The 24,766-nt window shown below is 40.0% G+C and overlaps 1 protein-coding gene across 2 annotated transcripts in view; it reads right to left on the reverse strand.

Annotated features, from left to right (window-relative positions):
- The window catches only part of GUCY2C (guanylate cyclase 2C), a 59,508-nt gene that overhangs the window by 2,868 nt on the left and 31,874 nt on the right, over nt 1–24,766 (reverse strand). For both annotated transcript variants that reach the window (XM_036909303.2, XM_036909294.2), the window contains exons 13-25: nt 23,622–23,684; nt 22,963–23,034; nt 22,398–22,502; nt 18,423–18,509; nt 17,112–17,244; nt 14,893–15,030; nt 14,071–14,159; nt 12,457–12,548; nt 9,831–9,989; nt 6,270–6,462; nt 4,614–4,788; nt 2,010–2,108; nt 478–572 (exon numbers count right to left, since the gene is read on the reverse strand). In XM_036909303.2, the coding sequence (XP_036765198.1) occupies nt 478–572; nt 2,010–2,108; nt 4,614–4,788; nt 6,270–6,462; nt 9,831–9,989; nt 12,457–12,548; nt 14,071–14,159; nt 14,893–15,030; nt 17,112–17,244; nt 18,423–18,509; nt 22,398–22,502; nt 22,963–23,034; nt 23,622–23,684 (1,500 nt within the window). The remainder of the gene's footprint in view (nt 1–477; nt 573–2,009; nt 2,109–4,613; nt 4,789–6,269; nt 6,463–9,830; nt 9,990–12,456; nt 12,549–14,070; nt 14,160–14,892; nt 15,031–17,111; nt 17,245–18,422; nt 18,510–22,397; nt 22,503–22,962; nt 23,035–23,621; nt 23,685–24,766) is intronic.

Below are 24,766 nucleotides of genomic sequence, written 5' to 3' on the forward strand. Positions count from 1 at the left end.
CCAGATGACGCTGAGTCAGAAGTCTGGGGTCAGACCTTGCGATTCCCTGGTCCAGAGGTTCACATGGGAGAGGAACCAGCAAGAGAGGTGACCTTAGAGAATGCAGCATCTTGCAGAAAGAGCATAAAGTATGTGAGGAGATGGGGGCTCTGACTTTTGAAAGAAATCCTGCATCAGACCGCAGCATTCAGGTTTGGAGGAGGAATCGGGGACAAAATTTGGATACGTATGGAAGAAATGGTGGCAGCATTTTGTAACATATTGGTCAGAGTTCAAAACACCCCAAGGGCTCTTTGCTGTAAAGTTGTAAGTCACACTCTTTAGTGGTGGCTTCTCTGAGGGGCTGGGGGGTGGTCCTTGGGCGGTTCTTCATCTTCGTGCTGCTCACTGTTATTGCCCAGAATGACCAGTCTCAAAGGAGGTGCCCAAAGGTGTCAGTGGGGGCTTTCTGGCCACTCTCTCTGTGGGTCTCCTTACCTTTAAGTACGTTTCTCCTCTCACTTCATACAGGAACTGGCACTCAGTTCTCTTTAGGATGGCTATTGTGGAGCCACTCACGTGAATTCTCAAAGCTAGAAATGCAAGATAGATAAATGAAAATCTCTCCCATTTTTAGATCTGTTATACGGCGTCTTTCCCCTTCATTCAGGACATTTCTGACAGGTGTTCTCAATGGTTTAGATATTTTAGTCAGAGAACACTTGAAAATATAATCCAAGAGACAAGAGATAATATCACACATGGGGAAAAAGAGGGTCTGGCACTATTTTTCAGGGACTGGAGTGAAGGGGCTCCCTGGGTTGGGCTCCATGGGTCCTCATTCCAGCTCTTTTCAGCCCCTGGGCCTGGTTTTGGATTAGGCTTGTGGTGCTGAGGTCGAGAGCTGGGATTTGGTTTTGGGTCCCTGTGTAAAAGTTCCGTGAAGTAGCATAAGTCTTGGCAGCAAAGTGGAGCTTCAGAGAGAGAGAGTTATAAGTTCATGATTTTCACAAATTGTACTCTTCAGGTACACTTATCCTTTTGACAAATAGTTGGTGAAGGCATTCCCATTCATAGGGCCATGCTATAAACCACCTTTTCCACTGTGGATGCCACAAACAATAATGATAGTAAGAATAATGGCACCCCCGTATTGTGTGTCCACCATGTGCCAGAACATTGCTAAATGACTAACTCACATCAACTCCTTCCAGAAACCTGGCCAGCAAGGCTGATATCCCTTCCGCAGTTTATATCTTCAATGTCCTGATGCCTACAAAGATGAGTTAACCTCCCTCCACCTTATACAGACAATGAGTAGGATAGCTCTGATTTTAACCCAAGTCTGTCTGTCCCCAGCCTTATTCTTTCCTTTACTAATGATTTTCCTGTACAAACCATATCAGGTAGTCAGTAAATTGCCAAAATGTCATCCGGCCACCTGTGCTACTATAAGTCCCCACCGACATCTACCAATTCTTTTTTTCTCTTGTATGTATTTCTTTCACTATCACTGTCACCAATATTTATTGAGCATCTACCACTTGTATCAGCCAGTGTTCTACCTTGTTAGGCAAATGCAGTATTGGCTTTTACAGATAATATGTACTTCTGTTTTTCTTTCCTAAAACCAATTCCCAGGAAAACCAAATAAAAGAGGAATAGGAAAGTGAACCAGGATGTACTCCATACTTAGCCCACTGACTTTTTTTTTTTAATGTACATGGATCTATGCTAAATTTCATGACTATTTTGGGCAGGTCATACCTGAATTGCAAATGAACCAAAATTAAGAGAAACAGTCTAAAAATGAGCCAAACAAGAAGAATACAATAATTATCAGAACCCAGCAACAACAAAAGCAAATTCCGCATGGACTGGCTTGGCGCACGCTCACTTCAGTCAGTGTGAATGGTCATGCTTCATCTCCTGGGCCCCTTGAATCTCCTTATTGTGCATTTTATCCTACAGTTCCCCTCTGCTGGAGTACAGAATCTCTGGCCTCTAAGAAAAACAATCTCCCTTCTTACGGAGGCCAGTGGATTCCATCCTTGAGGCTGTGTTGACAGTATCTCCAAACAGGCAGTATCGAGGCATCTTGATCCCCACAACTCCAGCAGCACAGGGACCTGAAATGGACAGGAAGGAGGAAGTGGAGACAATGGAATCACAGAGTGCAGTTAAGTGGGGCAAGTCTGTTCTCAGGATCACAATCCTGAATACTTCATTTTATGGAGACATGGCTGAGGGTGTGAAAAGTGAGCTGTGACTTTTGCTTTAAATGGATGTTTTCAACAAGGGAAGCAGTTATTCAACATATGATTTCAGAGGCATTTTGCTCTAGCACAGAAAATACATTTGCATGAAATAAGAAGGCATCTAGAGATCCAAGCTGCAAAGGTGGGGAATTCTTCTTAATATTTTAAATAGAAGGCTTTCAGGAAGAATGGAGACTCTCCCACCGCTTACTTACTGGACCAAACCGCACAGCCTGAGCTCTGAACCACCGGAGGGCATAGTACACTCAAAGTCTCAATGGCCCAAGTATGTTTTATTTCATTTTTATTTTAGTCAGAGTAGCATTTCTGGGATTGGTGGCATGGTGATGGAAGACCCAGAAGATAAGGACTCGGCATAATCTTCCCTAAACATTTCATGTGCCATGTGAATGCAGTGGGATGGGGTAGCCTCTGAAACAAGGACGTTCTAGCAAAAGAACAAAAGCCAAAGCAAGACTGAGCATGGCAGCACAGCAGGTAGGGAAGAAGGGTTGTGCAGATCAAGTATCTGTGCTGAGGGACTGGACGCTAGAAGTAAAGATTTTAGAAGTTAAAGATTGACTCAGAAACTGCAAAAACCAGGATTTGGATAGAGGAAGCTATTGAGTTTCCAGTTAGCTTATTGGGTTTTGATCTACATTAGTTTCTTTATAGATATATCCTCCAAATACTCTGTGTTTATGAACATTGAAAGAAAACCCCAAACATAGGATCTTCCCAAGTGTTGAGAGCTTCCCTGTTAGGTTTGATGCAAAACAGTACAAAACAAACAAACAGAAAACCAAACAGAAGCAGAAAAAACCTACAGAAGGGAAGGGGCAGTAGAGGCAGCAACGTGGTCAGAGGGCCTCTGATGTGTTCCTTGGGTGCGGCTGGCTAATTCGTGGTGTTTCCTTGCTTCCAAAGTGGAGGGAGTGACGAGGCTGAGAAGGCTTAGCAGTAGAAAAACCCCTGCAAATATTGTGTCTTGTTTTCCACTCTCAGTATTTAGCTGCAACCTTTTAATTTCTTAGGGCTACACCCTCCAGGTCTGTGTACCTAATAGCTGTTCTTATTCCACCCCAATGTGGCAAAGCCTGGGCCCTGGGTCAGCTCACGAGACTAGGTCATGGGGAAGAGAGGTGGGGTCAAGACCCAGAGCTCTGTTCCCCCTGACTTGGTTCCATCAGATTGCTGCTGCCCTTCCTCCAGGCCTGGAAAGTTGCAACAGAGCAAGAGGAGACAGTGTGCTACTGCTGGCTAAGGAGATGTCCAAGAAGTTCCCTTATGTGCATATGGGAACATCTATGGTATTTGGCTTCAGGCATGACTGAGAAAGGACATAGCTATGCTTCTGGCTGTCAGAAATGTGGCAGGAGCTTTTTAACTTCTATCTACTGTCACTCTGAGAATCTCATGGATTCATTGCTCAATCAAGAAATATTCACTACCAGGCCTTGTGGTAGGCACATGACTTTCACAAATGCAATGTTTGGTCCTTGCCATAAAGCCTGGAGTAATCTCCTGAGTTTTCTGTACTCTGGGTCTTCTGTTAAGCTTGAGGGCCCCAAAAAGAAAAAAAAGAACAATGACTAGAAATTACAGGGAGATGTGATTTAATTCAACACAAGGAAAGACTGTCTAACAATCACAACTGTTCAGTGGAGTGAGTAGCTTTGGAAATAGTGAGTTTTCAGGGAATCCTGGAATTATCCTAAAAGTCGTTATATTACTACTTATCTTGGGTCCTATAAAGATAAATTTATGTACTATAATAAAAGATAAATCTGGATGACTTCTGAGTCCTTCTCCAACTATTTTTCTTTAATAATATTTGCAAGATATATTCTCAAATCTCTATGCTCAAGGCTGTGTAATTTTCATGGTATCTGAAGTGATCTGTGTACTTTCTATTCTATTGAGGACTGTGGTGGGGGGGTGGGCATTAAAACCTTTTATTATAGGAATTTGACCAGCTATTTTTCCCTCCATAGGTAATATAATCCATTTAAGACACTGCAATATTTTAGTAGGAAAAAATGCATACTTCTTGAGGGTGGGGTAGAGGGAAGGAATGGGGAGGACAGAAATGAAATAATAAATATGGTGACTTAACTAGGAAGACGGGAGCTTGTTATTTTAGTTCATGGTTGGTGTTTATCATTCCAGGGGTCAAAGGTGCTACTTCCTAGAACTGTCTAGGGACTGTGTCTGATTATAACAGAATATATAATAGGACCTCATATGTGGCAGACAAAGTCCAGAGTAAACCTCATGTTAAAATTGATCACATCTGAAAACCCTTGATCCCTTCTGATTTAGTTGATGCCCAGGGGTACACATGGTTACCATTTGCTCCAATGTTCAATTCCATACCAGAGTGAACTCCAATCCGAATCCATATTGGGAGGCCAGGAAGATGCTCCAGCTCGAAGGTCCCCATGAAGCTGAGGATATCCAAGGCCATCTTGGCAATGTCTATTGCATGCCGATTGCCGTTTCTCTTGGGCAAACCACTAGCTACCATGTAGGCATCACCAATGGTTTCTACCTGTGGGAACAGTTTCTCATCAGTGACTCTGCCTCTTCAAAAGGCACAAGAAATTAAACAGAAAAAGTTAATCACATGTGAAATACAAAAGGTTTTGAGAACTCAGTATAAGTCTAGCCCTGTACACTTTTATGGGACCAGTTCAAGACCAGTTCTATGACAACTTCGTCAGTGTCTTTATAGTTAGTTAAATGGATGATAAAACAGCTATAAAGAATTTTATCCATATGAAAGGACTTCATGATAATATAAATTATCCAGATATGGCAACAACTCTACAAATATTTAGATAATGTGAGTGATTCAACATAATTTTAGGAACACCTTTAAATAGCAGAAGTCATCTTCAGCACTTAATGACTCTTCACACAATATTTGACAGAAATAATTGTGGGTTTCTCCAAGATGTAATACACATTCTTGTAGTCTGGTGATTCCAAACACTTTTCTTGTAATCAGTAAATTTATATTAACAGTATCCTATAAACATTAGTGTTTGACAATTTTATTTTCAAAATCATATGCATTGTTTACATTTTGGTTAGTTAATTTCTTTGTGCTGACTATCTCTAAAATGCATAATCATTTTCTATCCAAAGAGAACTGTTGTTGATAGGGCTTTCTGACCTATATGGAGTAAGGAATGGGCCAAGACAAACCCTAAAAGGAAAATGCTTTCTGTGGATAATAACCATTATGACAGACTGTTACATGAGTGACCTCTAAACTTTATTTAAAGAGACAGTGTTACAGGCATATTGTTCCTCTTAGTAATCTTCACAATAACCCATTGGGTTAGGTATTATTATCATCCTATTTTACAGATAGGTAAACAGAAACTTGATGGAGTTAAATATATTTTAAGAGGACACACAATTAGATAGGGGCAAACTGGGATTTGAACAGAGGGCACTAATTCAGAAATTACTTCTTCCCCATGCTCTGCTGCTTTTCCGACATGAAAATGGGGAACTCAGTTCTCCTTTGCTCTTCTGACTCAGGCATAGTTAGCCCAGAACTGGTCAGCGCTCTAGGTAGGTAACAGATCCAGTTATGAACTTGTAGACTGTTCTCCCTGAGATCTGCTTGAATCATGCTTGCTATTTTGACAACAAGAGATTCCTATTCTACTTATTATAACTCTGGTGTCTTCTCTGCTTCATTTGCAATCGGCCTATTCATGGCCCATTTTTGGAAGATGATTTGAAAGTCTGCCATGTCCTCCGAATTTAGTGCCCCAAATCCATTCCTACAGAGAGCTTGATGCCATTTCATACTCCTTCGGAAAGTCACACAGTGTTTTAACTGCTGAACCTTCTTATTGTCCCACTTCCCTTCACTTTTAGCTTCGAGTCAACCATGAATCCATTAAATCTTAAATTCTAGAGGACAAGGCCTGAGTAAATAACAGGAACAAGTGATTCCACTTCTGCTGACCTGGGGCCATACGATCGTTTCAACCTGCGAGGTGAAGTGGTTACCTTGTACACGTCATGGTGATCAAGAATGTGGTCAAAGCTCTTGTAGATGTCATTGAGCATGTCCACCACTTCCATGGGGGTGCTGTATTTGCAGAGAGTGGTGAAACCTACAATGTCACTGAAGTAGATTGTTACTTCCTCATAGAGTTCAGGCTCCACGATGCCTTTCTCCTTCAGAGACTTTACCACTAGCCTAGATGAGGAAGGAAAACAAAATGCCTTTAACTTCAGTTAACTTTTTCATCTCTTACATAAATCTTTGAGAACTTTTTCATCTCTTACATAAATCTTTGAGACAGTAGAAATTCTAGAACTAGGGATTTCCAGTGAATTGCGTTGCTAGGAAGCAAAGATAGGTTGCATATACTATATATATGAACATACTGCATATTTACACATATAATGCATTATTTAACTCAGATGAATATAAGCAGGTTTAGCATCAACTGAGTACTTGATTATTAACCCTAATACACATGTCATATAACTCTAATACCAACACATACACACTTGCCCACTTTTTTCCACATCCCCAGTAGTTTCTCCTAGATACAGCTCTATATCCAGAAACTGGGAGCGGCAGTGTGCCATTAAGAGCTTGAATCACTACAGCTGTCAGATCTGACTTCCTCACCAGATCCAGTGGTTTTACATCCTAGGCCTGTTTAACACGGTATTGTGTGATATCACTATGAAGGAACAATGAACTAAAAAATTAATTTTGATATATTCTGAGCCAGAATTATATGATATATTTTGAACCAGATATGGGTCCTTTAAAAAGCAAAGTCAATCACTATGCAAATACATGAAAATTATGTTAAAACTGCAAAAGTCAAATAGACTGAATTTAGGATATCTTTGTTGCAGAGCTATAAGGAGCGGTGTATCAGAATTAAGATAGGAGAACCATGAGAGGGGGCTCTAAGCCTCCTTATGTACCACGGCGCCTTTTCATTGAGAAAATGGGGTGATGGCTGCCAAGAGCCAGATGCTCCCTGTCTGGCCTGGGGTCACTCTGTAAAGGACCTGAGTATGGAACCCCCAGAATCAGGTCCTGGAAGCTGGGAGGCACCGTGGAGGTCCCTGAGAATAAATCCCTCATATTTACAGATGAGAACACTGAGGAGTAAAGAGAATGTGTGACTTTCACTAGGCCCCACAGCTACTAAGGGCAGAGTTACTAGAACTTGGTAACATCCTGCCCTGTGGTCCTGTCAGTGCACCGCACCTCCTCCTCAACCCAGGCCTTGCGTATTCGGGGAGCTGGGAAGAGCTGGAGGTATTCTGAGTCCGTCGAAGGAAGAATGTCTGGCACCCTTCCAGAAAACAGCTAATCAACCACAAGGATATTTGTGCAGTGCAATACTCTCTTCAAGGGAAGTCTTTTCAATTGGCTTGGTGACAAAGCTCGGGACCTGTGAAAACCCCCCTTCGGTGTGGTGGGTTGGGTGCTCAGGGCTCCTTCTGGAGTGGTTGTTCTCGACATGCCCAGTATAAGAGCGCAGATTGTTTTGGAGGCTAAAAAGATGTAATGATACAATTGGATATTTCGCCATCACTGCCCTTCATTTTACTGCTTACTCCTGAAAAATTGTACTAGCTTGGAAAATAGTGCATTATCCAGAGAGGGAAGCTGATGTTGGTAGGCAAATGAAGGGCTGTGACTTAGCACTATGAGCTTCTATAACATGCTGGGGCTGACACAGATCAGTGAATGTGGTAGATTCAGATTAGATGTGTGGTATAGAAGGGCTTCCCACAGAAGAAAGGACTTCTTTTTTAATCTGTTTAAGGAAGTGCTTAAGCAGTATCTGGTTCTTACATGTGGTCTTAAGTTTATTTACAGTTTTGCTCTATATTTTTCTTGGATTCTTCTAGTTATTTATCATGAATGTTTGTTTTCTTTCGCAAATGTATATCCTGTTTACATAAATCATCAAAGTGAGTTGCCCGGGAGACATGGTGTATTGCAGCTATTGAAGAGATGGGTGCTGTGGCCTTCGGCAGTCCAGTGAAACATTTACCACCCAGGGGTCAAAGTAGCACATTAAACCAAGGGTAAGAAGAAATCTGAGGTGATGAGCCACAATCGTTTCAAATCATTTGAGTGACATTACTGATTAAAACCACTGATGATGACATGCTGGGAAGGCAGCCAGATAATCAAGATGTTGTTTTTGTCACAATTCAGCATTACACGCCAGGCATGGAATTATGTATCGTGTAACTAGCATTTATGGGGCTCTGACAGAAGCTGCCTTCTCTGAAGTGAAGATTAAAGGTTCCAGCCTATTCCCAGGTGCCACTCCCAGGCTGTTCCCAGGCATGCTGAGGGCACTGGGCTTCTGCAGGAGGCTCTCTTCAGCCCCGAATGACTGCACAGAGCCTGTGGGTAACTCTTACCTCTTCACTGAGGCTTGCAGAAGAGAAACTATTTTTTTTATTTAGACATCAGCTCACAGGATCTCAAAATCATTCCTTTACTAAAGTAGAGCTGATATTCTAAATGAAGCATGGGTTCAAAATAGACTAATAACTAAAAGAAGTTATATATAAAAGAAGTCACAGCCTCTGTATAATAACAACGACAGACGTTTCAGACACTATGCGAATGCCTTATACCTTGCGCATATTTTGGGGGTTCTCAGAGTCAGTGTGTGAGGTGGATGGAGGCTTGGAGCATATAGGGAACTTGCCCAAGTTCCTGTATCAGCAGTAGGTGGTGGAACCATGACTGAAGCCAGGCCCAGCTGACCTTGGTTTCCATGACTTCACCCAGTGCTAGGCTGCCTCGCTTATCTTTAACCTAATAGGACAGTTTATTATACTCTTACGAGAAGAGGACATTACTGCTCACTTGTGACAGTCGTGGAATCCTTGACCTAAGCCTATGTCCTAGCTTTTCACATTTCTTGCTTATCTTAACATTCCTTAGTTATTATCTAAGTAGCAACTCATGCAACTTTAATCTGGGGGTTTCAGCTTTACTTTTCTTCTCTTATTATGGCTGTGATATTGTTTTGCAAAATAGAGGTTAGCACACGAGACATCTGATGCTGGGCCTCCACCTCCCCCATTAGAATGGCTTCTACTTCTTCTAATTTGGCTGCTATTTTGAGATGGAAAGAAAAAAGCAAAGAAACGGATACTCAGTGCCTGACCATGCCTTACAGCTCATAGATTCCAGAGGAAAACTTTCATCTCCGTTTGGAGATGGAGGACAGATAGACATACAGTGACTTGCCTAAGGTCCCAGATGCAGTAAAAGTGGCAAAGAGATTTTATAACTTAGGCTGTTCTAACTGCACAGTCCACGCTCTTTCTGCGGCACCATGTGGACACTTGACGTTCAGAGTACAAACCAGAACAAGGCTTAGCAAGTTGGTACATGTATATTTAAACTCAATAATCTGTGAAAGAATATGCCAAATGGAACAATCCTATACAGATACAAAGAAAAACAATGTTTAGACAACAATGCTGACGATTCCAGCTTTAAGGCATGAAGCATGGCTGTGGAATCACTGGAAATCACATCAGCAAGAGGACTTGCCTTACCTGGGCAGCAACATAAAATTGAGCCTGTCTGCTCTGTCCCTCTCTGCCTTGTACAGCTGCGTCCTTTCCTCCACCAGATGTTCCAGGTTTCGAGAATACAGCTGTAGGCGTCGGATCAACGTATCCATATAACTTTCATTTTTTTGGTCATGAAATAGGCTGTAGGTAGTAACAGATAAAGAGTTCTTATACATTATTTTAGAAAGTGAACGTCCATTGAACAATGGGCAAATATGATGGACAGTTACTTTAACAAAGAAAAAATAAAAGTGGCCAACAAGCATAACAAAAAAATTTAACCCCAGGAGAAAATCAAAGAAACAAAGGTGAGATTTTCAAAAAAAGAACAAATGTCACAACAATGGTCATCAGCTTAGGTAAGGAGGAAAAACATAGTCCCACCTACCCGGAGGGCAATCTGGCAAAATGTGTCCTAAACTAAGAATTCACATGCTGATCAGTCCATCAACTCTGCATTTAAGAAGTGCCCAGGGGCACAGCCATGCATGTGCTGAGAGCTAACTACTAAGAAAGTCACAGCATTCTTTACCATAGCAAACACTTAAAAATAACCTAAATGTGTAACACGAAGTGATTAAAATATGATAATAAAATATGAATGCATCATTAAATATGAATTTGAATTGTTAAATACACAGAAACATGCCAGCTCTACATTGTTAAGTGAAAAACTTTATAAAACAGAAAACATTACAATCTCATTTTTAATTTTCAAAAAGCACTGGTTGTCTATTGACAAATAGGTGATGTTTTCACTGTGTTTGCTTGTGCATATTTTCTAAAATTCTAGTGATAATTTGCAATAAAGGGAAAATCTTTTTCTAGATGATCTAGAGGTGATCAATTCAAGGGCAAGAGGAGGAACACGAAAAGCATAGCTGAGCTGTATATCATCTTCTTGGAAGAGAGAGCCAGGTTTCTAAAGCAAAAAAAACCTAACTGGATTATTTTGTGAGACCAAGGAGAGTTAGATGTCAGTTTTCTGTGACACTGGTGAGTGTGAGAAGCCTTGGTGCACAGTGTGCTCAGGAGGCACACTGAGCTCCTGTGCAGTTCTGAGCAATGGAGATAATGTTCCTAACGTATATGGCCCAATTGAAGGGGCTGCATAAACCGTACCATTTCATTATTATAACAATTACAAGTTACCACTTCTGCACTTAAGGAGAGGACCCACATTACCATCCCCCAGGGTGGGGATGGAGGTGTGTTAAAAATTCAACACATTTCTGAGTCCTGTGCCAGACCTATGTAACTGGAAACTTCTAGGCTTGGGGTTAAGAAACAGAATGTTTGAGCAAGTTCCCACGGTATTCTTGGGACCAGTAGTGGAGAGTCTAGTAGTGTAGAAAGGGTGAGGTTGTAGATGTAGGGTATGAAGATGCATTATCCCACTTCATGATGAATTGATTCAATTAAAACAGTTTTCTCAAACTTGGCTGCATATTTTAATCACCTGAGGAGCTATTAAACCTCCTGATGCCAACCTGTACCCCAGATCAATTACCTCAGCCTGTCTAGGGAGGGATACAGTCATCAGTCTTTTTAAAATCTCCCCCAGTGATCTCCCTGTGTAGCCAAGTTTGAGAACCACCACACTGCAGAACCACATACTACATATTATTAGTACATAAATATCAGGGGCCCAGTGTACCTTCAAGAGTTTGTTTCCTCTGTCACACGTACAAGCTCACCTGCTCTTTGTAACAGGCATGAAAAATGGGCAAGAATGAAATTGTTTATTATTTTCTGCTCCTTCCCCACAAATGACAGTTTAGATCTACTAATCAATGGCCACACTTCCATTAACTTCACTGCAACTCATCTCTTCCCTGGGCTCTTAGCCTCATTATGTATCTGAATCTTTGACTTCAGGAGAACTTCAGAAAGTTAGAGTTGGAAGGAATTATAGAAATTATCCTGTTCTATCCAATTTTACAAGAAAACTGACACCCAGGTCAGGTGAGGATTCTGCCCCAGTGTCCCACAGCAAGCTATTATTAGATCTGAGTTTGGAAACTGGATCTCCTAACTCTTACTCCAGTGTTATTTTTCTCCCTCTGTGCTGTATCTGACTGAAAACATGGGAAATCTAGAATTCAATCTTACTAGATAATTGTGTTCTAGGTGCTTTATTTTGTGTGTGTGTGTGCATTTTGACCTTGAATTATAATGATTCATGGTACAAATATTAAGTACCTAGGGCCAAAGTTGCTGGTTTTAAGATTTTAGAATTTTAAGAAACTTGTTGATCTAAAGGATTATCCAAGAGCTTTCCAGATTCCCAGGATCCATCCCAGACTTCTAAATCCTAATTACTTACAGAAGGGTGAGGAAACTATATTTTAAGAAGACGTATTTACAATTAACCAGAATTTATTTTTTAATTGGACAAGTTTTGTCCTTGAGTATTTGACTTTTCACATGATTATTTCCCTGCGCAAATGGTCTGTTGGTCTCTGTATCATTTTAGATTTTTTGAGTCAGGTGTTGCAGGCTGGGATTTTCACTAGGATAGAAATTCTCATTCTTAAGTTCCACAGAATGTGAACTATTATAAGGAAAATCTGAAATTAGTGAGGAAAAGCAAAAAGTTCAGTCATACCCAAATATCTTGGCCAGTGTACTCTCGATTTTCTTGAAATCTGGTCTCTTTTCAGGATCTTCCTCCCAACAGTTTTTTACAAGCAGGTAGACCTGGAAGAGAGAAGGGTGGACCAGCCCAGGGGCAATACTCTTCCCTGATGGGAGTAATTGAGGCTGAAAGTTCTAAAACCATCTCAGGTCTGTAAAAGAGGGTGAGACGCTCTCTCAGGCATGGCCTTCTGCACTACCTTGTCTCGCCCTTCCCTTGAGCCCTAAATTAATGAGAAGAGGTGACACACGAGGCTGTATTGATGGGAAAGAAAATGCTGCGCAGAAGTTTGCAGGGTTTATGTTGGGGAGGGGAGTTAATAGCTGCGCTCAGTGGGAAGGAGACAAGTGGCTCTAAATGAGAGGAGAACCAGTGGTTTTCAACCACGGCTGACAGCGGAGTTGCCAGGGTGGCGCTTACAGAATGCCTCATGCTCAAGCCACCCAGGAGATTCCGATGTACAGTAGTAACTCCGTGGTTTCGCTCCTGCAGAGTCAGTTACCCGCGGCCAACCATGATCTGGGGAAGCAGATGAATGGTCCTTCTGACGAATGGTCAGGTCTTAGTAGCCTAACACTAAGTCATGATGCCTACGTACATCATTTCCCTCATTTCAGCTCATCACGCAGGCATTTTATTTTCTCAAATCATCACAAGAAGGATAAATACAGTGCAATAAGATATTTTGAGAGAGACCACATTCACATAACTTTTGCTATAGTATATTGTTATAAATGTTCTATTATATTACTAGTTATTATGTTTAATCTCTACTTCACCTAATTTATAAACTTTTTCATAGGCATGAATGTTAGGAATAAACATAGCTCACACAGGCTTCATTCCTACCCAGTTTCAGGCATCCCCTGGGGGTCTTGGAACGTCTCCCCAGTGGACGTAGGTTCACATTCAGTGAGGTGGACTACTGTACACTTCCCCATTGTTTCTAGAAATTGTTACATATGTTTTTTAATCCACAGGTGGTATTTATAAGATTATATCAGTGTATCACATGGCTACCTTGTTCTTTTAGCTCCTAAAAAGTGAGAATGTGATGTATGCTTAAGCAGCTGGCTCTTCCCTGAGTTAGGGGAGGTGGAAAAGGACGTGGGGAGCATGGTAGGTTGATAATAGCTCCCCAAAATAATGTCTGAGTCCTAAGCCCTGGCACCTGTGACTATTAGCTTGTTTGAAAAGAGGGTCTTTGAAGGTGTGATTAAATTAAGGACTTTGAGATAGGGAGATTGTTCTGGGTTATCTTGGCCTAAATGCAGTCACATATATCCCTATAGAAGAGGGAGGTAGAGGAAGATTAGGCAGAAGAGAATGTGACCTTGAAGGCAGAGATTGGAATGCTGTGGCCACAAGCCAAGGAATGTCAGTAGCCACCACAAGCTTCCGGAAGAAGCAAGGAATGGATTCTGCCCTGCAGCCTCTGGAGGAAGTATGGTCCTGCTGACAACTTACTGCAGGCTTCTGGCCTCCCACAACTGTGAGCAAGTACATCTCTATTGTTTTAATCCACCGAGTTTGTGTAATTTGTTAAAGCAGCCCAAAGAAAGTCATGCAGAGACATGCACTTACTTCCAGCTCTCTTTCCTCTGCTGTTTCCAGGAACAGATCTGGGCGGAAGGGTTTCAGTCCATTGGAATTCTCCACTCGGAAAATCTTCTCTGGTGGAATGAAAATGATTCAGATTATGAGAAAGAACATAGCATAAAGAAGGCTTAGCAGCAGCTTCTCAAAATTGGTTTACCAACCCTGGGTGGGTACCAGTGAGGGTGTTGTAGAGCCTGAGCCAGCACTCAGTAGATGGATGTGGAATGAATGAATGAGCTGCCAGGTAAAGGGGTCTTATACCCACTTAACCCAGAAGGCTATGTTAAGTGAAGGCTATTAACCCTTCAAAACTTATCTTAGATAGACTGCCTTCACTAGGTTTCCCCTGCCCCGCATCCCTTAGTCATTCCCAACCCCAGGCAGTTAAGAGCTGGCCCAGAGTAAGTGCTCAGTAAGTGAGGATCAGATGAATGGAACACATTTCCCTTCTCTTAGTAAGAACTAAAGGAAGTGTGCATGTTGTCCCATTAGAGCAATCTAGTTCTGGTGTTAAACAGATATGTCTCTTGTTGGAATCATAAGGAAAGCAGGAAATTTTGAGGGAAGATTGCTTGACTTACAACAATACTGACAGAAATGACACCTGGCAGGGGTACCTTGTCTTACACTTTTCAGAGCATGCTGATGTTCATACCATCATTTAATCCCTCCAATATCCTTGTGAAATGTGTAATGCAGATGATTTCTGCAGATAAGGGGCTGAGATGCGGTCACAGACACATTATGGTCTCAGTCCATCTGAATGCCGGCTCCTGGAGCAGGCAGATGAAGAGGCCAGAATCTTACCATTCTGGTCCCGGCAGCTCAACGTATAGAAGGTTTCCCTCCGCAGGATGATCTCCTGGGCAATGATCCCGTAACTGTACACATCTCCTTTCTGAGAGATGTTGGCTTGGCGGAGGTGCTCAGGGGCCGTCCAGAGGTCTGTGAATTCAGCATTGAGATGGCAGAGTTGAGGGGGTGAGCAGACCATTGGTCTCCAACCTGCTTTTGTTGAGTCCCTACACTGCACACCTGAATACGAGTGGCCTTGAAATTGTATGTCCCAAGCATTGAGGGAGTTTGTGCTAATGCTAGTGACAGGGCAGAACACATGGTTACCTTTTAAACTGACTATGTAATGCCAGGATTTGGTGAGGTTATAAGGTCTTCCCTGGAACTGCTAGGATCATAGTCCTGAAAACCTTCAAGGCTACTGAAAATATGCCTGGTATATAGGAGTGCTCAGTAACTATTTGTGGAATGAGTACAGCAGATATGAGGGGTTGAGGATTTAATAGCTTATGGGACATATAGTATAAACCTATGAAAATATAAATATAAAAATGTATTTATATATTTTGTACATTTTATACATAAAATATTTTATAAATATAAAATATATTTATGTATCTTATATAAATGTATATGTAATATAATTATATACACATATTTTTTTTATATATGTATATACATGGATATATATTCACTAAAAGAAAATGAAGACAGCACATTTAAACAAAGAGATTGTCACTGTCATTTTCCAAGTGTGACATGCAGGCTTCTGCCCATAGATGTATTTTTATTGTTTCCCACAATGTTCTTTAAAGAATAATGCATACAATTTACTCCCATTTTACTACTGTGCCCTGATGCTTCCCATCTAGTCCACGTCACTCAAGTGAAGTCTTCCGTGTTCTGTGTTTGGCTCCTATAGATGCTTGGGTTCTGGACTCCTATCTCATTTCTTATTTGGTAATAACAGAGCCATACAGTTAATTCTCCTCCAACATCCCATTAAGTTTTCCAGGATCACCTATCTCCCTGTAAAGTTTCTGAGATTTCTGTCTTTAGCACTTCAATGAAAAGTCTACAGATTCATGTCATTAGGTGCAGTATATGACTAATGTGCTCATGACGAGGCCCGTTTTCCCTATGTGGTTTCCCATCTAAATGTTCACTGCCTGTTTGAATTTATGTCCTGTGAATTTCTGTGAGTTTTGATTCATGTACAGTTGATCCTAATGGCTTAGCGTGGTAGGAAAGGTAAAGTAGATCTATATATACCAAAATTTCAGGTAACTGACAGCAAAGACAGGTAGGTATCACTGAGTGATGCTCAGGATAGGATTTGACTTGCAATTCATTTGACTTTGTGTCATGGTGAGTCATCTAATGAAGATTTATTCCACTATGTGATGTACCATGCATGGCATACAGTAAGTCTTTAACACACACTTACTATATTGAGTCCAAGGTCATATTATGCTTAACTGGACTGAAGAAGGAGGGCCAGAATTGTAATTTTTCTCTTACTAGAAGGAAAATGAAGCGACTGCAAAGTAGAGTTAGAAACAGACTTTAGTTTTTGGATCTCAATGGTATTTTGAGGCATATGTGAGCATTAGGTTTCTGAGGTTGTTTAAGCCCAAGTTATAGTAAAGAATGGATAATACTCAACATGAAAAGCCCCTTATACTTTACAAATCATTTTTCTTTGTGTTGCTTTCTTGACCTTCATCACAATCCTGAAAGGGATAAGTTTACAGATAAAAGGTTTTTTCCTTACTATCATTTCTTATCATTATTACTGATAAATGAATGACATCTAGAACTTGGAAATGGGCCTTCTGCCTTGTATTCTATTTTCTTGGGTGAATCTCTTAGCCTCTCTGACCCTCAGTTATTTCTATAAAGGAAGAGGGTTAATCAGATTATTTCCAAGATGTCTTACTAGTCTAACCTTCTGTATTTTGTTACCCTGTTCTGCTTCCACAGTAAGTTCGTCATGATTTCTCACTGATACCAAGAACACACAGATGAAGGAAATCCACAAAGGAGATTTAACCCAAGAAGCACTTGTTGAAAGTGACAAAGGTGAAGGGCTGGGAATGACCTGGCTGTTGTCTCTTGTAGCTTGAAGTGTTTATGTTCTGATCAGTATCACTATTTCCCAGGTACCTAACGTGGCTTGTGAAAGATTTTTTTTTAAGTGGGAAAGTGGTAACATTCCCTTCTTTACAGACCTTTCCTTGGTGGTAATATGGAATTGCAGCCAAAGTCAGTGATCTTCACCACCATTCGACTGTCCACCACACAGTTGGTGGATTTCAGACGACCATGGACTTCCGTCTTACTGGAGTGAAGATATGACATTCCCTGCAATTTTTCAGATGTCAAGAAAGAAAGCAAAGAGATATGACACTTGTCAGCTGCTTGATTATTGTAATGAAAGAAAATGACATTTTGAAATCATTGCAGCATGCAGATGGAATCACACCATCAGAATTTTTTAATTTAGTTCCATTAATTTTACTTTAAAAATATGGTTCAATCCCTAGTATTTGCCTAAGTACTGCATCAGTTTTTAAGACTATTTAGCTGCCATAGTAAAAGGCAATTGTCTAAAGACTCTGGTTAAGTAGTTATATGTACTATGAAACAGAAGGTTGGTCCTTTTTCGTTTTTTTTAAGTGTTTCTGCTTACCACTGGCTTGGTCTGTGACCTTGGGTATGTCCCTGGTTTTTTCCTACCTCAATTAAGAAATATGAAAAATAAGGCCTTGCCTTTCTGAGGGGAGGGGCTAGGCTAAATGATTTCCTGAAATCTAATCGGTCTCCTTCTATTTTAAAATAGAACTTTACATTCTGTTTAGAAAGGAGAAGCTGGGTTTGGGGGCTTTGTTTGGTTTTGTTTATGGCTGCAGTGCTTCCCTCTAGAGGCCAGAGATATCACTGCAGGAGCTGGTTTTCAGCCTGATTATGGGAGTGAAATGTAGTAGATAGGGGATCAGATAATATTTTTAAAACCTGATTCTGATCCTAGATGACTTTCAGGTGGTTTAAGACTGTATCAGACAGCTCACTCTTGGGACTGGCTTTTCTTTATTCTTGAATGAGGCCCTGGTTACTAGTATTCACTTCCTTTTTCATATCATATCTGAGAATAGACATGTCCAAATTTATTGTTTTCTCATGAAAGATGGCTGCCTGGTCTTAATATTTTCTTTAAAAAGTTGAAGATTGTTGCCTTGCATGTAGCTTTATATAATTTTTATTCCAGCAAGTCTATAAAAATGTGTACCTGTAATCCAGAGTAAAAAAATATAGTAATTAGAAATAGCTAACAGATATTAAACACTTACTTATCCCAGACCTTATAGGAAACACATGCATCATTTCATAAAATTCTCACAACAACCCTCTGACATGGGTACTATTTTTATTATCGTTTTACCAATGAAGAAACCAATGTACAAAGGTTGAATATAGCTCACTGGGTCTGTTTTCTTATATTTAATTTTCACAAATGTCTTTGGTGTTTGTAGGCCTCTTACCTTAGCAATGTCATACAAGACAGAGATTTTAAACTCCCAATCCATGAATGTACCATCAGGATAGGAAATGGTGTCATTTAAAACTTCCTGAACAGGAGAAAAAGAAGAGGAAGAAGATGAGTTGTCACAAGGAGGGATATTGTGCAACTCATATCCCTATATGGCACTTATTTAATAGTCAATTGCAGGCAATTAGTGATTTTTTACTCATGAGGTCCTGGAATCAGGGACAAACTGGACTCCATTGTTCTGGTATTCTTGGACATAAATTTCTTTTTTCTCTTACTTAGGAAACATTAAGCATATCTCACAGTAATGAAATGAGTGGGAGATACTGGTAGTATCCCAAATCTTGGGTCTTCCTCCAGTCAGGGGTAAAGGGATGAGAAGACACCTGCCTGGAGGGTGGGTGGTGAGCCTGATCCACCAGGGGCTGGGCTACAGGTACTGTATCCTCAAAATTACCCTGGTGTTTTAAAACAAGAGATCACTATTAAGAAATTCCTTCATTAGGCTGTTTCTACTCACATGATCAGTTGCATCCATTGGCTTAACAGCTCTAAGTTTTCTATAAGTTTACTATGTCCTCTATCAATGAGGCAGAGTTCCTGGATTTTGTGGGAATTATATGACCTAGAATTTTGAAATCACTTTTTCAACATGATGATGGTTCTATAAAGATTCAGGGTTTTAGCTAAGCTAACAATGAACTATTCTTCACTGTAAAACTCTGATAGCCTAATAAGTTTTCTCTTTGGAGAAAAATGTCCAGTTTGACCTTTAGTTTTAACTTAGGCACTGTACCATTAATTCCCATAAGGTCTCCAAAGTCACTGATCATCTCAGATAAGGCAGGCTGGGCTGTGGGTACCAGGCCAGGTTAAAGAAGGGAAATGATGAGCAGATTCTAAAGAAACTCTTTATCTTAGTACTGGACATATTATATATTTTTGTTTATTTATTATCTCTTTTCTCTATGAAAATGCAAAATATTTGATAATTTTTGTTCACTGCTATATTTACAACATCTAGTACAGCATCTGGCATGTAGTAAATGCTCAATAAATATCTGTTGCATGAATGAAGCAATTGTTCCTAAACAAGGTTAGCTAAGGTTGTCGTATATTTATAAGATGGGAAACACTGTCTTTGTTGGCCTTTTTCTCATTTGTCTCCCCACAAAAGTAGGCTCTGATGGGGATCTGCTATGGGTTGAAGCTTAAAGGAATTACATCAGGGAGGGGACTGCAAAGTTTGCAGTGGCACAGCTTTTGCTTTGAGATTCACGACACAAAGCAGTGGTTTCCTGTAGAAGCTTCCGTCATCTGCTCCCAACATGAGTAAGCGATGCCTGAGCGGAGCCCAGCACCACTCAGATCATTGAAGTTTCCTAGCTTAGGGTAGGGAGCCAAAAATACTATCTAAATGCTGATGAACATTTCAGGGATTAAAAGACCATGTGAAACCCTTTGATCAGGCTCTATTAATTGGTATTCTATAATTTCTGTCCCACTGAAATCAAATGAATCAGATATGGTCTAGCCTTCATAAAGGAAACATTTCTACAAATGGTCCCCAACTTAACGGTTTGTATTAATGGCTTTTTGACTTTATGATGGTGTGAAAGTGGTATGAATTCAATAGGAACTGTCCTTCAATTTTGAATTTTGATCTTTTCCTGGCCTAGTGATATGCAGTACAACACTCTCTTGAGATGCTGCCAGTGGCCCTGAGCTGCAGCTCTCAGTTGGCCATGCGACCACAAGGGTAAACCACCAAGACTTACCATCACCCTGGATCAACACGTCCATTCTGTTTTTTACTTTCAGTACAGTATTCAATCAATTATATGAGCTAGTCAACACTTTATTATAAAATAGGCTTTGTGTTAGATGAATTTGCCCAACCGTAGACTAATGTAAGTGTGCTGAGCCCAGTTCAGGTAGGCTAGGCTAAGCTGAGATGTTCATAGGTTAGGTGTATTAAATGCATTTTTGACTTAAAAATATTTTCAACTTACAGAGGGTTTATTGGGGCAGAACCCATTTTAAGTGAAGGAAGATCTGTAATTTCAAAAGAACTGAAATTATTATTAGGAATGTGTTTGTTTTATCAGAATCAATTTAAATGATCATTTTCAGCATCAATTAAAATGATCATATGATTTTTCTCTTATAACCTTTTGAAATACTGCATTATAGTACCATTTTTTCTTTTCATAGAATTAACCATATCTGATATATTATGATTTTTAGACACAACTGGCTTAGAGTTACTAGCATTTTACTTATAATTTTTCCAACTATATTTATAACTGTAGTCTTTAATCATATTTTAGTATCAAATTTATACTAGCCTTGTTGAATGTTAAGTGAACTTACAAGATGTCCATATTTTTGTTTAACTTTAGAACAGTATATAGACAATGAGAATTATTCATTGAAGTTTAGAAAAATTAAGCTGAGTCTGGTATTCTCTGTAATAGAAATTATAATTTCTTCTATCATTATCATCCTACTTAATTTTTTTGTTTTTGAGTCAAATTTTCATGATTATATTGCTTGTGAAATTTTTCCTTTTTTAGATTTTATAATTTAATAGTCATGAAGTACTCCTTCACAATTAAAAGCATCTTTTTTGTAGCTTTATTTTTTATTCCCATTTTTTGTAGTCTAATGTTTAAAAATTTTAATTAGAAGTATGAGAGGCTTGTATCTATTGTAGTTTAAAAAAACTCATAAATGCATTTAAAAATTCTATATATTCTACAATAATTGGATTTTGAAAGTTTCCTTTCCTTAGGCCATACTTATTCTTCTAAATTGGTCATTGAATACTTCTGTTATTATTATTTTTTAAAGAGAGAATAGGATTTAGAGGTATGATTTTTTTTTTCCTTGAGGTTAGAGTTGAGTTTTTGTCATACATTTTGAAAGCCACTATTTTTTTTGTTGTTGTTGAAGATTATTGGTAAGATTATATGAAAAAAATTCTAAGTGACTAAATTTTTTAATTTAAAATTTCATTGAATGATGAATATTTGGGCCTAGGGTTCATATTAGGGACTGCTTTCCCCAATCTTAGTATTCTGACTTGGTTATGGGGAAGGATATTGAGGTTATTAAGAAACACTGGGTGTGAAAATAGTCCAAAAGCAGGTGACCACACATCCTGGTTTGCTTGGGGCCAGCTATGGCTCATGTCTGATGTTGCAACATAATTATTATAGTGCCCCCTTTCATTCTCAATGTATCCTGATAAATGATATGGCCACCCTATCCAAAGATATTTGAAAGCCCTTGTAACATACTCCAGAGATGCTCAAGGTGAGGTGCAAATATTTCAGTGCCCTTTGGAGCAACTGCCCTGGATTCTCCCCACTACTGACCTTCTCCCTGCTTCTGCTTGACACCTGACTTTGTTTCTTGCATGTGAATGTTTCTTGTGTATGCCTGTCCTTCTGAACTATCCAATGGCTTGATATTCCTAGCTTGTTGCTTGGATCTTCCCAAGAACTTGATTCAGTTCCATTTTATGTTCTCTTTCTGCTTTGGGCTTGCTTAGCCAGAACACCTGACCCCTTCTGGGCCAGCCTCAGTTCCTCCCAAGTGGACAGTAGCAGAAACAGGACTTACGGTTGACTCTCCTAATGTTTATTTGGTATTATCAAAATGACCATACTTTTTCCTTTTAATATAAAAGCAAGTATGGAAGTAAAATGAATTTAGAGATAATCACTCACTTTTTCACATGTGTTCCCTGTTTTTTCAAGTTTACACTCCAGAATATTTTTTGACTTGCTTTTTTATAAAGATGTAATAGGACTGATCAAGTTTGATAAGCATATGAACCCACCAACTTTTCCTGATAACTCTTTGATCATTTCACTGGGTGAACATTTAAAATTCCCACTAAATAGTTTTTTTTTCATATAGTTGACCAGTTAGGAAATTGGAAATGATCACAGCTCCTTACCCGAAGGGATCCTCTCTCACAGTATTCGATCACCCCAAAGATCATGGAATCAAGCTTCACTGTGCCGTAGAACTTGGTTAGGTTGTAATAGTCAATCTGCAGTAACTAAGACAACATGTTTATTTACAAAGCAAGTCATTCAGAAAGGAATGCCAGAGGAAAAAGCAGTATCCTAATAAAATATGTAGCTATTTGGGAAGATGGACTGCTCTTGATACATTGGAATGTCAGTCCATTTCTCACTACACGTTGCATTACATCATATTCAACAGCCTTTCTTTTGTCAGCAAAGAGACTTGAATACAAACTTTTGACTACACTCAAATAATATCACGACCATTTTCTAGGATTTGCTAAATTTCCAATGTATTTTACATCACCAAACATCAGTCTTCAACATCCAGTGGTAGAACTTTCAGAAAGAAGTATAGTCGTGCATTTCCTGGTCTGAGGACTTCCCTGTCAGCATCTGCAGGAATACCTTGTCCCACTGGGGTCCTCAGTGCTTAGGGAAAATGGACTGAAACTATTTTTCACTTAAGGGTTTCAAGTAAGGGACACATACCTTGTTCAATTCTATCTTCTGTTTCTCAGTGAAATTGCCATCATTGTGTTTGAGATCCTTCAGAATCACTCGCTGCAACAATTAATTGAATTAAGGAGATGCTGTTGTAGCGTGACCACTTATATGCATATTACAATACTCTGTGAATCTCACTTCTCACTGTACTGTAGGCTCTTGAGCATAAAATAGTGAGCAGCGACACTATTTCATCAGTGTTTATATCCCTGGTGCCCACTGCTTGGGATATGGTAGGCTCAGGTTTGAAAATTTCTTTAACAATGACTACATGAAAAGGAAGAATGGAAAGGGCAGGACAAAGGTCAGAAGTTACAAAACCTCTTTATGGAATTGTCATATTCCCACTGCAATGAGCCATAATATAATACTAGGGTTTCTGGGACTGAATTTATTTTTCCTTTTCCTTTCTATACCCCTCTTAAAAAGTTCTCTTTGTCTTTTAATTTGCTCAGGATTGTGTTTTCTAACCCTGGATGCAGAGCCCTGTCCATCCCTATGAAGAGCTGTGAAAAAAGCCCCTTGGATCAGCCTGGTATCCTCGCCATTGCACCGCCAAGCTCAGGAGCAGGGCGTCGATGAGTCAGGAGGCCCAGAACACACCCCTGACTGACAGCTCAGAGAAGCAGAGGAGACTGTATCACCTTTTTGTCGTATTTGCACTGTCGTAGTCTCTGGATCGTATCTCTCCTCTTGTCATCATCAATCTGGCACAAGAAAAGGCTAATTATTCCAGAATCTTTATATCTTACTTGTCCACTATCAGTCAAGGGCTGAAAGGCTCTGCCAGGTGGGCAGCATCAGTTGTTCACCCATAGAATGCTTGGCAGGGCTTCCAGAAACACAATGGACGTGTGTTTCCCTCTCACTACTCACCTTCCCTGTCCAACAGTATCTTCTTTCCAGGGATCTACTACTCTCCCGGTCTCCCTCCCTTCTTCCTGTGGCCTATTTCAGCCAGGGATTTTCTTGTTTCCTTCTCTCCTGGCCCCACTGTATTGGGAATCATTGCCTGTAGCTACGAACTGAGCTCTTAGGGGAACATGAGCATTTGAGTTACAAACTCATGCCTGAAGGCCAAAATAACAATGAGATATGGACCCTGGGCCAAGTGCTTAGGGTGCCACCCATTGGCTCTTAGTTCAGCCTAGAGTTGCCAGATCATCTGACTTGTCAAAAGGAAATGGTAATATAGATTTTCCTGTGCCATTCCAAGATTCTTATATTTGCAGGATGTGTTCTTAGTCTGCCCAGGCAGAGAAAAGATTGAGAACAATACATCTTTCAATTTGATTCTCAGAAAAACCTGTGACATTCCGTAATATTTGTTAAAACTTACCTCATCGGGCACTGTGAAATATGAGTGGAATAAATTGTATCAGATTCCAAGCATGATGCCTGGCACAACGCAGATTAATAGATGTCTGCTGTCTTCCTTTCTATTTCTCATTTTAAAAATGAGGTACAAAAGGGTCAAATGACACCAAGTGTCACGTAAGAATGTATCAGAGCCTGAGCTTGTGGCCTTGTCTGGTATTCTTTATACTGTGTCAGGTCTCGATTAGGTGATTTTAACTATTGGATCCTTAGTACCTTGTCTGGGTAACCCTAATTCACAGGAATACTTGGGGACCAAATGAGGCGGAGTTTGTGAAATGTTCTTGCAAACTTAAGCATTTGATCTGCAAACAAATTATCTTCATCTTTATCATTTTCCTCTCTGTTGCTGCTCATCCCTTCACTTTCCTGACTTCTCTTTTTTTGTCTGGCTGCTTCCGATGCCTGACCC

The sequence above is a fragment of the Manis pentadactyla genome, chromosome 14 (genome assembly GCF_030020395.1).
Source record: "Manis pentadactyla isolate mManPen7 chromosome 14, mManPen7.hap1, whole genome shotgun sequence".
Lineage (NCBI taxonomy): Eukaryota > Metazoa > Chordata > Mammalia > Pholidota > Manidae > Manis > Manis pentadactyla.